General features: G+C 45.4%; 2 protein-coding genes across 2 annotated transcripts; one reads left to right on the forward strand and one right to left on the reverse strand.

The window, feature by feature from the left end:
• The first annotated feature begins 2,509 nt into the window (after positions 1-2,509).
• Positions 2,510-5,855, forward strand: LOC119366443 (phytochrome-interacting ankyrin-repeat protein 2-like). The gene is made up of 3 exons (XM_037632179.1): positions 2,510-3,152; positions 4,272-4,443; positions 5,178-5,855. Exons 1-3 carry the CDS (start codon positions 3,030-3,032, stop codon positions 5,387-5,389), a joined length of 507 nt encoding a protein of 168 aa, XP_037488076.1. The 5' UTR covers positions 2,510-3,029; the 3' UTR covers positions 5,390-5,855.
• Positions 5,856-7,730: 1,875 nt separating this feature from the next.
• On the reverse strand, positions 7,731-12,624 carry LOC119366444 (choline transporter protein 1-like). The gene is made up of 10 exons (XM_037632180.1): positions 12,179-12,624; positions 10,697-11,055; positions 10,457-10,602; positions 9,951-10,134; positions 9,797-9,870; positions 9,606-9,719; positions 9,109-9,465; positions 8,730-8,990; positions 8,281-8,508; positions 7,731-8,202 (listed from the first exon to the last, which is right to left on the reverse strand). Exons 1-10 carry the CDS (start codon positions 12,409-12,411, stop codon positions 8,011-8,013), a joined length of 2,148 nt encoding a protein of 715 aa, XP_037488077.1. The 5' UTR covers positions 12,412-12,624; the 3' UTR covers positions 7,731-8,010.
• Positions 12,625-12,947: the final 323 nt, after the last annotated feature.

Raw genomic sequence — 12,947 nt, forward strand, 5'->3', positions numbered from 1 at the left:
CATCGGTATGTTACTTGCCCGAGATTCAATCGTCGGTATCTTCATACCTAGTTCAATCTCGTTTCTGGCAAGTCTCTTTACATGTTTCGTAATACATCATCCTGCAACTAACTCAGTAGTCACTTTGCTTGCAAGGCTTCTTATGATGTGTATTACCGAGAGGGCCCAGAGATATCTCTTCGATACTTGGAGTGACAAATCCTAATGTTGATCTATGCCAACCCAGCAAACACCTTCGGAGATACCTGTAGAGCATCTCTATAGTCACCCAGTTAAGTTGTGACTTTTGATAGCACACAAGGTATTCCTCCGGTATCTTGGAGTTGCATAATCTCATAGTCGAAGGAATATGTATTTGACATGAAGAAAGCAATATCAATAAAACTGAACGACCATAATGCTAATCTAACGAATGGGTCTTGTCCATCACACCATTCTCCTAATGATGTGATCTCGTTTATCAAATGACAACACATGTCTATGGTTAGGAAACTTAACCATCTTTGGTCAACAAGCTAGTCTAGTAGAGGCTTACCAGGGACACGGTATTTTGTCTATGTATCCACACATGTATGAAGTTTCCGGTTAATAAAATTCTAGCATGAATAATAAATATTTATCATGAAATAAGGAAATATAAAATAATAACTTTATTATTGCCTCTAGGGCATATTTCCTTCACCAACTCCACCGTTTCCGTATTTTTTCCACCTTGTTTTGGAATGTTTCAGAAACCACACCAAAACTAGTTTATTTTTATGTTTCTTTGTTTTGTTTCAAATCTTTTTTGTCGGTTTTCCCTGGTTTTTTGTTTTCTTTCTTTCTTTATCATTTTCCTTTTTCATTACACTCCATATTATTCAAATTCATGAATACTTTTTTTCAATTCTTGAGCATTTTTTAAATGGCAAATGTTTTTGAATTAATGAAGATATTTTGATTTTGCAAACCATTTTTTAGGTTGCCATTTTATTTCATTCGTGATTTCTCTATGAATTTGCAAGCATATTTTCAATTCATTACCAATTTTTTAAAATTTAAAATTATGTTTTAATAGACAGTCTTTTTTTCATATTGATGAGCATTTTTCAAATTTTTTAACTTTGTTAACTTTTTTTGAAATCTCATAAAATCAATTATCCTATATATTTTGAATTTATAAACTTTTTTATGAATTTTCAAAGTTTTGTGGAATTTGTGAACAAGCTATTGAATTCAATACTATTTTTCAAAAGCACAAACATATTTTGAATGCATGAACTTTATTACAGTTCTTGAACATTTTCGGAACAGCATTTATTTTTTAATTCGCCATCAATTTTTTGAGTGTGCCAAACATTTTTCAAATTCGTGAATCTTTTTGAATTCATGAACGACCTTCTTTATTTTTCCAAACGTTGCGTAGAAACAGCCATCAGTTTGTGCAACTTCTTTCTCAAATGAGCCGTCATGCAAAGGAACAAGATAAAACGAGTAGATGAAGTAATGGGCCAGTCGAATCGTTGGGAGAGCGCACATTGACCTGTGCGTTTGCTCCCCTCCCCAAAGCATCATGCATAGGTTAGGAGCTCCCTGCTAGACCCCACTTTGGGGGAAAAGAGCCTAACAACTGTCAAGCTCAGAAATACTCTGCTATCTTTTCAGTTTTGTCATGTCGGTCATTACGTGACTTGTATTTTAATTTTTATGATATGAATGAGACACGTATTACTATGCCAAAAAAGCACGTGAGGCTATAGCGGGTTACCCGGACTCGACTCTTGCACCCTGTGTCGATTCGGGCTGGCCCCTCACGAGTCGTAGTGTGCTTCAGGGCCCATCAGGAGCGAAAATATATACGGGAGGAGGTTACAGTGGGGATGTGAGAGAAGCAAAGCCGAGAGAGGTAAGATAGGATTCGATTTGGATTTCTATGGTTTGCTCTTTCGAGTCCGGGCTATGGGATCCAACTTGCGGGCACGCTTGGACATCTCCATATCCGCCGGCCAAATGTTTGGGCTGACTTTAGAGGGTCTAATTGAATGGCATTTTTCAGTCTGGACGCTGTTCGAGCTGTTTGCCTGGATGTTTAGGCTACTCATAATTGAGGGTATCATATACTAGTATCATGTACTTCCTCCGTTTCTAAATATAAGTCTTTGGAAAAATTTCATGACGAACTACATACGGAGCAAAATGAATGAATCTACGCTCTAAAATAATGCATCTATATACATCCGTATGTGGGATGCTAATGATAGAATCATTTATGAGTTTCTTATCCCGATTCCAGGGTTTGGATGTCGAGGATTCACATCAAACCACCCTTACAAGTTTCAAGGATTGGGAAGAAAAAAGTTAGACTCAAGAAATTCCAAAGATTATACATGCCTAGTTGTGTAAACATGAAAAAAAAAAGATATGGGCCTTTAACCTGGTGCATGGCCTCGGGCCACGCAGCAACGGCCCGGCCGCTGCGTTGGCGGAAATATATAGTGCAGGCAGGAGGGTGCGGTGGGGCTGTAGTCAGAAGCCAAAATTGGATTCTTTTTCGATTTCTAGGGTTTGCTCATCCTCATCCCCATCCCCTCCGCCGTCGCCTTCCCCGCCTCCGACCAAATTCGTGGTTTTTGATTGATTTCCGGACGGAAGATATGATCCCCAACTCCTTCGACACCTTCCTCTGATCTCATCTGTCCCCGGATCCAGCCACCAAAAGAAGCCATACTATGGTGCGCCGCCGCCCGTCACCGCCGTCTTCCTCCTCCTCCTCCTCCTCCTCGTCGCCGATGCTCCACAAGAACCTCCGCGCGCTCGGCCCCGGCCTCAATCCGTTTGCCCCCTTCGGCATGGGCAACTACTCCCGCTAATCCCTATTCCCCCCCTCCCTCATCCCCTCTGCTCAATTTCTGATTTGCTTTTCTCCGGACCCGATTTGCTTCTCCCCCCCTTCTCGTTCTTGATTGGATTGGATTGGATTGGATTGCTCCTCTCTCTGCTTGCTTGGTCGGCTTCGTTTGGATCTGCTTGCGAGATTAGGCAAGGGGGCCATGGTGCAGCTCCGCAGCTCGCTCAGCATGACCCGGGCGCGTACCCGCAGCGACTCGGACGACGCCGACGACCGCGGCTGGAGCCAGCTCCACGTCGCCGCCCGCAAGGGCAACCTCAAGGAGGTATATGCTGCTCCCTGCCTCTCCTTATGGAATATTCTTGCTGCCACAAAACCGGTCAACTAGGAATGTTTAGGCAAGCGTATGTTCTGTCAATCAAGCGCACGAATGGATTTGTCGCCCTTTTAGGACTTGCACATGTGACCGATTAGGAGGGACAAGACACCCAAAAAGTGTGGTACCATGTTGTGTCACCTTGAGTGGATACTGAAGCAAGTTTGGTTTGGCATGTGCCCTGACCAGTTCAGTTATAAGTACCTACTTTGGCATCCTTTGAAACAGATTGCAACTTGAGTACGCATATGTTTTACACATCTGACCAATTAGGAGAAACGACCAAAACTCTGTTATCATGCTGTCACCTTGTGTGGACATGATTGTTTGCCATTTGCCCTGCCCAATTTAGCTGATTAAGACAAATAAAGGAACACTCTTTGATGTCCAAACTTTGCATCCAGTTCTGCCAAAATGTCCTGGAATTTGGAACATGTATGTCAGGCTAGTAACTAGTTAGATATGCTGACTGTTTCAAATCTTGTATATGTGACCAATTAGGGGAAACAACCAAACTCTTGTACTATGTTGTTGCCTTGTGTAGCCAATTTAAGCAAAGTTTGTTTGGCAAGTGCTCTGCCTAATTAGCTGATTAAGCCAAATAAAGAAGCACCCTCTTATGTTCTTCAGGGCTTGTATATGTTTAAAAATTGCATCCAGCTTTGGACAAATGTCCTGGGATTTGCAGCATATATCTGAGGCTAGTAACTAGTTAGATGTGCTGATTACCCTGATTCCCATTTGCAGGTCTCTGATGTTCTTTTCTATGTGTTCATCTAGGACTGGTTATAAGTACCAATCATTCTAAGTTATATTCTGTGTCACATCAATTCTTTTCAGCGGCCTGTTAATTCATGGGATCACCTTAAACCAAATCTGCAAGAATGAATGCATGTTTTAGGCTAGATTCTGTTGTATAGCAAAAATGTAGTTTTGTGTATTCTTAACCCATTGGCTTGGTGACTAATTAATCTCATACAACTTCTTAACTAGAGATTGTTATCTTATTTAGTTACTAATCATCCTTGTGAAAAATCTAAAACCGTCATTTTTTCTGATTCTCCTTAGGTGAGACGTCTCCTGAATGAAGGCATGAATGTCAATGCACCCACATGGGGACCAAAGTCTCCTGGCGCTACTCCACTGCACCTTGCTGCTCAGGGAGGGCATGTGAAAATCATGGATGAACTACTGGAGCGCGGTGCAAATATTGATGCCCGAACAAAAGGAGCTTGCGGCTGTAAGTTCACTTGTTTTTTTAGTCATTGCCTGTATTGCCAGTGTCATTATTTTTATTGTTGATTGTTCTTACATCAGTTCTACCTTTCTAAATGTTATTGTTTTTAATTATTTTTGTTATTCTATATGTATTATCTGGGGATGCCACTCTTAATTGTCTATACATATATGGCCAAGCTGTGGAAGTTAGTACATCCAGCATAATTTGTTTCCATTCCTTTTCTCTGTTACATGACTAGGTATGTAGATGATGTTTACTTATATTGGACCTGCAGATCTAATCTTGCTCTGTTTTAAAGCAGCTGAATGGTGTGCGTTGCTTCATATAGTATTATGTGGACTGAACGCTGTGCATTGCAGTTTTATGCTATCTACTAGCTTATATCTAGGTTATATATATTGTTTTGGGTTGCTGGTGTTAATAATGATGCATCTGCTTAATTGACATCCAAACATAGCTTGTTTCCATTACACGAGATCTCCCATGTTTTATTACTAGGTATGTAGGTGTGGTTTACCTGTAGCTGATGTGTATAGTGTAATCTTGCCCTGTTTTTAAAGTATGTGAACGGTGTGTGTGGCTTCATGTATTAGTATTTGGGTTGAACCTCCTGCAGTGCTGTTTTCGTGCTACCTAGCTTATCTAGGTTACTAAAATGCGTTTATTACTACCATCTACTCAATTGAACCTACTTGACCTGTGGAGAGTCCTAAACTTATTTTGTCTTAATCCAGGGACTCCCCTGCACATTGCTGCCAAGGAAAGAAACAAGAGGGTGGTCAGGTTCCTTGTCGAGAACGGTGCATTCCTGCCCCCTGACCTGGACGACCACAGGTTCAACCCACCCCTCCACTACTGCTCTGGGCTGGAGTGGGCGTACGAGATGAAGCGCATGCAGGACGAGAGTGACTCGGGCGGCGAAGCTTCCTTCAGCTCATCCAACTAGTGAGAAGTGATCTATCCGCAGGGGATTCTGCTGATCTTTGGGTTATGACTGCTTGTTTTTAATTATGAAATCCACCCTTCCTAGCTTATGTGCCGAGCCTGCGAGGAGCTACGACCAAGTGAAAGCAGGCTGATGCTGGTATTGTATGTGTATACAAGAATAAACATGGTGCCGTCACGAGGTCCTGGAGTTGCTGCTGTGCTGCCCTCTAGTTTACCTGGTATATTCTGGTACATCGGTGACCAGGCCGCAGTGATCTCAGATTGGGATATCCGTCTCTATGAAGGAACATCCTTCGTAAACATATGTTGTCGAACCTTTGCTTTGTTTGCCGGACAAGTATTGTACATCTGATTGGTTTGTTTGGAACACATGTGTGTGTTTTTTTTGTCTGAAGCTATTGTTGTGTTTATTTGGAAACTTGATGTTGTCTTTTCGATCAATTAAATATGTATCGTTGTGGACATATACATACTATACTGACAAGAAAGTGATCGTTCGTGGTCGTCCCTAGTATGTATCACCAAGATACACAATCACTCTCATTTTCGTGAAATCATGAACCATTTTTTTAAATCATGAACATGTTAAACTCACGGCATATCTGAAACCGTGAACATTTTTTAAATTCGTGAACATTTTTACAGATTTTCAAACATTCATAAAATCATGAACTTTTTTGAATTTGATGGTCCTACTCTTCCTTTTGCCATCAAAGTCAAGTTGGACCACCAATCAGTATGGAAGAGAGTGAAAAATGCTTAGACAATCTGGACGTGGAAGGATGCACGACACATCTCGGTTGTGACTTGTATTGTGTCGAGACGACAAAAACATATAATCCGTTCATGTTGTTCGAAGCAACTTCTATGGAAGCAAATTCAGAATTCCTTTGAAGCAAATTGTATTTTCTTCTGAAGCAAGTTCTAATTTACTAATGTTTGATGGAAATAAATTTTAAATTTTTTTGGAGCAAGCACTTGAAATAATCCTCCAGTCGCATGGAACATATTTTTGAAACAGAAGTTTTTTGGAACTGCAAGGACAGTCGAAACAAAAAATAAACCAAACTGAAGTTTTTGTAAGCAAGGATCACCATGATTGAAAACAGCGTACGAATCAAACAAAAAAAATCCTCACGACTGAATACTTTTTAGGAGGCAAAGAAATTTTAGGAAGCAAACAATCTCCGGTCGTACCAACTTTTTATAAGAAGCAACAATCCCGGTTCATAAGATGGCCATAAGCTGATCATACCAAACCCTCTCCGGACAAAGTAGCCAGTGCCTCCGAAGAATCCGATTGTACAATCACCGGTCCTTTGGAATGTTGTATTGCTAATTCCATGCCTTGCATTAACGCATGAATTTCGTCCTTCAAAACGTCATTGCAGTTGAATAAGACACAGGACGGACGAGTAAAATCCCGTTGCTCCCCTCGCTCCCAAATCCGCCGCTTCCCACGACCACCTCCGCCTCGGGCCGCCGCCGCCGCTGCATCCCACGACCAGCTCTGCCTCCGGTCGTCGCTGCTGCCGAGTCCCACGACCAGCTCTGCCTCGGGTCATCGTCGATGCCGAGTCCCACGACCAGCTCCGCTATAGGCCGCCGCCGCTGCCGTGTTCCACCTTGCGCGGTCGTAGAGCTTGTGGAGCCCCATGACGAGCTCCCTCGGGGCGGTGTTGAGGCCTGGACATAGCCCCCGTAGATGACGAGGACGGTGCGAGCCGGAGAGGTGTAGAAGGTGGGGGCGGGTGGAAGTAGGGGTGGCTAGAGATGACGGAGCCGTAGCGCGCGTGCAACTCACGGAGGAGCAGGGCAAGGTGGAAGATGAATCGTCGGAGCGCTAGGAACTTGGCCAGGAAGCAGCGCCGACGGGCCTCGGGGGAAGCTCCTTATAGAATTAAGAGTTGGGAAAGTAGTGGTTGAACCCTAGCTTAGTGCATCCATGAAAGAAAACATAGCAAAACATTTCAAAAAAAAAATTAGAACTTTGTGGGAATGATGATCAACAAATGTTATGGTCACTTGTAAAGTTTGGTAGTCTAATAACATTCGAGGAGCTCTATGGCGCCAAAACATGTCTAGATGTTTGCCGGCAGTGAGGATCTGATCGTGTTGGATCCGATCATGTTGGATGGCAAAACACGTTTGCGGACGTTTTGAGGGTCCATGTTTGAGAACGCCCTGAGGCTAACCCATTGGAGATGAGCTCACAAGGGTCCTAGAAACTTGTTGAAAAATCAATATCAAAAAGATTCTGGCTGAATCTCATGCTCCATTATGTCATATAATACGGAACCAAGCACAGCGGCGGCAGCACCAGTCCGCGACACATTGCATACCACCACCAAATTCAAGCAACTAATTTCCAACCTTCGTCAAACATCGCATCAGCGAAGTACATCATCGTGCTCGTACGCAACACTTCTGCCAATCAGGGGCGACACATCAGACACGTCCATACCGGGAGCTGAAGCTGAGGCTGAACAACACGTACAGGAGCCAGCCAGCCAAGATCATCACTTGGACAGAATTCTCGATCCATCAGGCTTCTACTTACTAAATCACCACCAGTCTACCTCTAGCTCTAAGAAGAAGAAATGAGGGGGAGAGAGAGATTCAGGGCCCCTGAGTGAGTCTCTGCAGCTCGCCCTGCTCGTCCAGCGTCTCCATGAGGAGCGGCGGCGCGTACTGCGCCGTCCCCTGGTGCTCCTCCGCGTCCTGGCAGAAGGACAGGATGATGGTGTCGATGGACATCTCCACCACCGCGAAGAACAGCTTCGCCACCGTGTACCCCAGGCCCCACGTCACCTATATACACCACCACCACCACCACAAGTCTTAGTGATGGAAACAAAACATAATGCCGGGTCCAAGATGTACACTCACCAGCACGGGTACCAGCGGCGACGATATCTTGTTGTGCGCCGACTTGTACTTGTGGGTGTCCAGCATGAGGAACGCGAAGAGCGCGCAGAAGAGGCTCACGCACAGCTTCCCCAGGAACAGGATCACGTCCCCGATCACGTTCACCTTCCCGATGCGCAGTATGTTGTTCATTATGAGGCCGGTCGCGAGCACCGAAGCTTTGAAGAACCCTTTCCCCGTGATGGCAATCTGCAAAACAGCAAAGAGATGTCATGGCAGTTCAAAAGTTGCAGCTCAAAAATGATAGACAGACAAAAAGGAATTCAGAACTAACTATCAGGTCAAATGTGGGAAATGAACAGCCCCAAATGGTACACCATAAAAGCCCAGTCAGATACAAAGCAGACAACTAATGGCATTGTGCTTCAGGACAGGAACAATCAGTAAAACGAAAAAATGTTCATGCTTACCATTATGTAGGCATTTCGATTTACAGACATGAGGGTCCAGTCTATGCAGCCCCGGCAGCACTGAGACGAGGACGATGACACTTTCCCAAAGCAGCTCTCCCCAGCAGAACCGACCAGCTTCAGCTTGCGGCGAAGGCATTCTAGTATAAACCGCACCCACTCAACAGCAGACACAACGAGCGAGCCTATGGCAGCAGACCCAAGGTTGTAACGCATCAGCCGCTTCAGCGAAGAGACAACGCTGAAAAACGGTATGTCATGCTGCACCAGAATGGCTTCAATTGTCAGTAAATGGTGAATGCAAAAGTATGGAGTAAATTAAAGAGCACCTATTTAGTAAAAATAGTTAAAAGTTACGACTCTTTTGTGCTCTACTTACAGATATTTCGCCACGTGCCCAGTAGTAGGAAGCAACTGATCCAGCAACCACAGTTGCAGAGCATGCCATGAAGAATTGTGTAGCCCAGTAGCATCCAAACAAGTGGAAAAGAATGGCAATGCCGATATGAGGGGTGTAATGGATGCTGTACCCACAACAGTTGTCACAGTTCACTTTGCCCAACTTCAGATCATATGAGCAACAATCTGTACTGCAGTCATTTCGGACAACTTGACCGGAGCTGAAGAGGTGGAGTGTGGCAGAAAACCAGAACATATAAAAGATAGCGAGGATAAAGTATGGCACAACTGGGAAAACTATCAGTGCCTGAACTTCACCAATGACCTTTGCAGCAACCTGAAAATAAGTTTTCGATGTTAATGCACAGAAATTATTAGGTAGTAATAGTATATCACAATAGAGATAGCATTAATGCATTGTGTGTTTGTAACAGAACCATTGTGCAATCAAGCTTACATATCCAGTGAGCCCCTTACCTTCAAGACAGGTGTTGCTATCAGTATACGCCGGACAATAGCTATTGAGGACAGAAAAGCAATGATCATTATTACTGTCATCAGCACTGTGGCAACATGAAGGTGGCTTATTTCCTGGTAAGAAGGTAAATGATCAGATAACAAGCAGCTTGACCTTGTAAAAAAAAGTTGACTCGATTGAGAGCACCTACCCGCCCGCTTATGTGGACGTATGGATCACTTTCACCAATAACAACCGTTAAGGGGTCATTTCCGAGCCAGCCAGCTGAATATATAACGTAGCCAGTTAGGAATAATGTGACATGCATCAGGCATAACATGGCAAATGGCACTAGTGATATGTACCTTTGATGTAACAAAACATAGTAACAGATACTATAAGGGCATTGAAGAGCACTACTGTTATCCATGTCATTGCAGCAACAAAATAACGGATCATGAGCAACCAGATCACTGACAAGAAAAGAGGAAGGAGTGCACCACACACAATTAGCACAGGCCAAGACTTCCCAATGTCCGCAACATATCTCTGCAAATAGAAAAAATGCAATTAATATCTACATACTGGGTCTCAGATGCTACACATATCGGTTGCATCAGGAAATTATTTTAAAAATATCAGTGACGATGTTGTGGAGACTAGGTCTAAATAGCCACTATCAAGTACTAGCTGCTATCAGGACAATCACACTGCAGGCAAATTCTTTTTAGTGAAGAATAAAGTTACAGTTGCAGTTTAATGCACATTCAGGATAAACTGTGGGAGTTCTGAGGACAGTTTGTCACTTAATTTCAGTATTAAGCAGATAACAAAGAAGAGAGAGTGGTTCAGCCCCTGGAAGTTTAGGAACCTTGAGGACTGCAGATCTGGAATCGATGGCCTTGTGGATAGTCTTATCTATAAGCATATTTTGTTCAATGTTTACACCACCCATCTGTTGCCAGTGCGTCAAAGAAACATTGGATGCCCGGGCGATATATTGGCAGCTCCAATAGACTGAAAGAATAAGAATATTCTGAATTAGTCATCTCATTGTACTAGTTGACTAACTCGAGCTGTACTGTTAATCCATGCTTGATTACCGGCTTACCGTTTACGCTAGGGAATATGACAGGGTAGCACGGGCCCTGAAGCTGAAGGGAGCTGTTCCTCATATCAGGTGTTAGAACGTCGAAGTAGTTATAGTCCCTATTGATCCAATCATCAACTGAGAGCCTGACATCCCCTTCCGGGTAATCACAGACAAAGTTTAGCCCATCCGGTGCCGGAGTGGGGCACTCCATGAGGCAGATGGCCTTGGCGTCGGCCAGGTTAGCCTTGCTGCCCTTGACTCCACTTTGGTACACCTGGTTGGGGTCCAACCAGTACCTGACCTCGAGCTCGTGCACGTCCGGGTCGCCGTGCCTGTCGCCACAGACGTTCCCTTTGTAGTCCAGCTCGTATGTCAGCCTGCACGACCAAGAACAAGATGTCATTCTAATACTGGCCTACATGATGAGGTTGCTAAATAGCAAGAGCATTCCTGGTTGACAAAATGCTACTCCTATTTAACAGAGAAATGTGCTTCCGGCCAAGTCTTGTAAACTAACCTAGATATATGGTAGTCAAGAGCAACTACAGGGATATCAGCATCAGCGAACAATTGCAGAAAGAAAGCAAAAGGTAAAACTGTAGCACTTAAAAAATAACTCGCCGAAATGATCGGATGACCAACAAAACCCCATGTACATGCTTCAAGTAATTGCAGAACGGTAGTAGTACTAGTAGTAAAACGACAGGTATGTACAAATTGCAATAATGATGCTCAAAAAGTTTTACATGACTGAATAAATTCCACCCCAAAAGGCAGTGGTACATTGCGCATGTGGTTAGCAAGAGCATATATATGTGTAGGGGCTGAGGGGCAGAGAAAGTGTCATCTGCTTTCAGGCCACCGAGCACCGAGAGCAGAGCACAAAAAAGCCTTAGGAGAGGGTTTTAGGGAGGGGATACAATTCCCAGGGCCACCACACAGCTCTACTGTCTGTCTGTAAGCACCAAAGTCTGGAAAGCAAAGGCGGCTTCCATCTTTTCTGGTTTATTTATCCTAAAAAAATCGGGTGGGAGACCCTAGCAAGAACCAGATTCCTCGCGTTGGCACTAGCAGCAGCAGCAACATGGCCATAGCAGCCCTCCTCGGAGCTGCTAGTTCCAGTTTCACACCAAGCAAGACTCATTCATTCAATCAGTCAGTAGTACCAGGAGTAGTAAATCCTAGAGCAGCTGCTAGCCATCACCGAAAGCAACAGGAGGGAGCAAGCAAAGCGTTTCACAGTCAGCGAGACCCATTCATCAATTCATTCAGTAATCAGTACTAGTAGTGGTAAATCCTGGAGCAGATAGTCAGCGAAAGCAACAGGAGCGAGCGAACGAGCGTTTCTTTCCCCTCCCCCTTGATTTGTCACACAAAAAATAAAATAAAATAAGGTTGGGTTGAGGGGCAGTTGGGAATGCGCGGTGCGGATGGAGATCTGCGCGGAGGAGAGGCAAGAGGCGATGAATCTGGAGCGAGCAAGGGGTCGGACGGACGGACCTGAGCGGGTTGCCCTGGTTGAAGGCGAAGCTGGAGTTGACGATCATGGCGACCCAGAAGGCGGCGAAGAGGACGAGGAAGGCCAGGTCGCGGCACCGCCGGTCGTGCCGGACAATGCCCAGGCTGGCCGTGCCCCCGCCGCCGCCCGGGTGGTCGGCGTCGTCTCCCCCGGGGCCGCCGGCGGCGGCGGCCGAGGGGTAGCGGCCGATGATGGCGCCCAGCGGGCCGCCCATTCCGCCTCCTTGTGCTCCGACCGGCGAGCACGCGCGCGGCGGCGGCTTTGCGGCGGGTGGATGGATTTGGGGCGGTGATCTGCTGGCGGGGCGTGGGGGGGTGGAGATTGGAGAGCAAGAAGCAGAGCGGAGGAGGGAAGCAAGCAGGGGAGTGATGGGTGCGGGAGTGTGGACTTGGCCTTTTCTGCTGCTGCTGCTGCGCTCGTGGGAAAAGCAAGCGCAGCAAAGAGAGGGGCCTGCACATGTTAACTGCCGTCCGTCCGTCCGTCAGTCGTCGGCATGGGGTAGCGCTCCTCCATTATTAACCACGACCGCGCCGGAGAAGCGAGTACGGCGCCTTTGACGCTGTTTCTGGGAAACTGTCGTTCATCAAAAGGCCCGCCGAGCACCGTCGCAGGACACGACGCGAGCAAGTCGTGGTGTGTGGCTCCGTCCGGGTCGGGATACGGCGAGCCTCCCCCGTCCATCCCTCCATCCATGTGCGTCATGGCTTACAACTGCATCAATAGCGTAGAATGTCCGGGGACATGCTAGAA

The sequence above is a fragment of the Triticum dicoccoides genome, chromosome 2B, assembly GCF_002162155.2.
Source record: "Triticum dicoccoides isolate Atlit2015 ecotype Zavitan chromosome 2B, WEW_v2.0, whole genome shotgun sequence".
Classification (NCBI taxonomy): domain Eukaryota; kingdom Viridiplantae; phylum Streptophyta; class Magnoliopsida; order Poales; family Poaceae; genus Triticum; species Triticum dicoccoides.

What these genes read in the sequence shown, in the direction of transcription:
- LOC119366443 (XM_037632179.1), top strand. Translation starts at nt 3,030, where the DNA reads ATGGTGCAGCTCCGCAGCTCGCTCAGCATGACCCGGGCGCGTACCCGC. An exon ending in GCAAGGGCAACCTCAAGGAG is followed by an intron (nt 3,153 to 4,271) that starts GTATATGCTGCT and finishes GATTCTCCTTAG; the next exon opens with GTGAGACGTCTCCTGAATGA. An exon ending in AACAAAAGGAGCTTGCGGCT is followed by an intron (nt 4,444 to 5,177) that starts GTAAGTTCACTT and finishes GTCTTAATCCAG; the next exon opens with GGACTCCCCTGCACATTGCT.
- LOC119366444 (XM_037632180.1), bottom strand. Translation starts at nt 12,411, where the DNA reads ATGGGCGGCCCGCTGGGCGCCATCATCGGCCGCTACCCCTCGGCCGCC. An exon ending in CATATTCCCTAGCGTAAACG is followed by an intron (nt 10,603 to 10,696) that starts GTAAGCCGGTAA and finishes TTATTCTTTCAG; the next exon opens with TCTATTGGAGCTGCCAATAT. An exon ending in TAGCAACACCTGTCTTGAAG is followed by an intron (nt 9,466 to 9,605) that starts GTAAGGGGCTCA and finishes ACTTATTTTCAG; the next exon opens with GTTGCTGCAAAGGTCATTGG.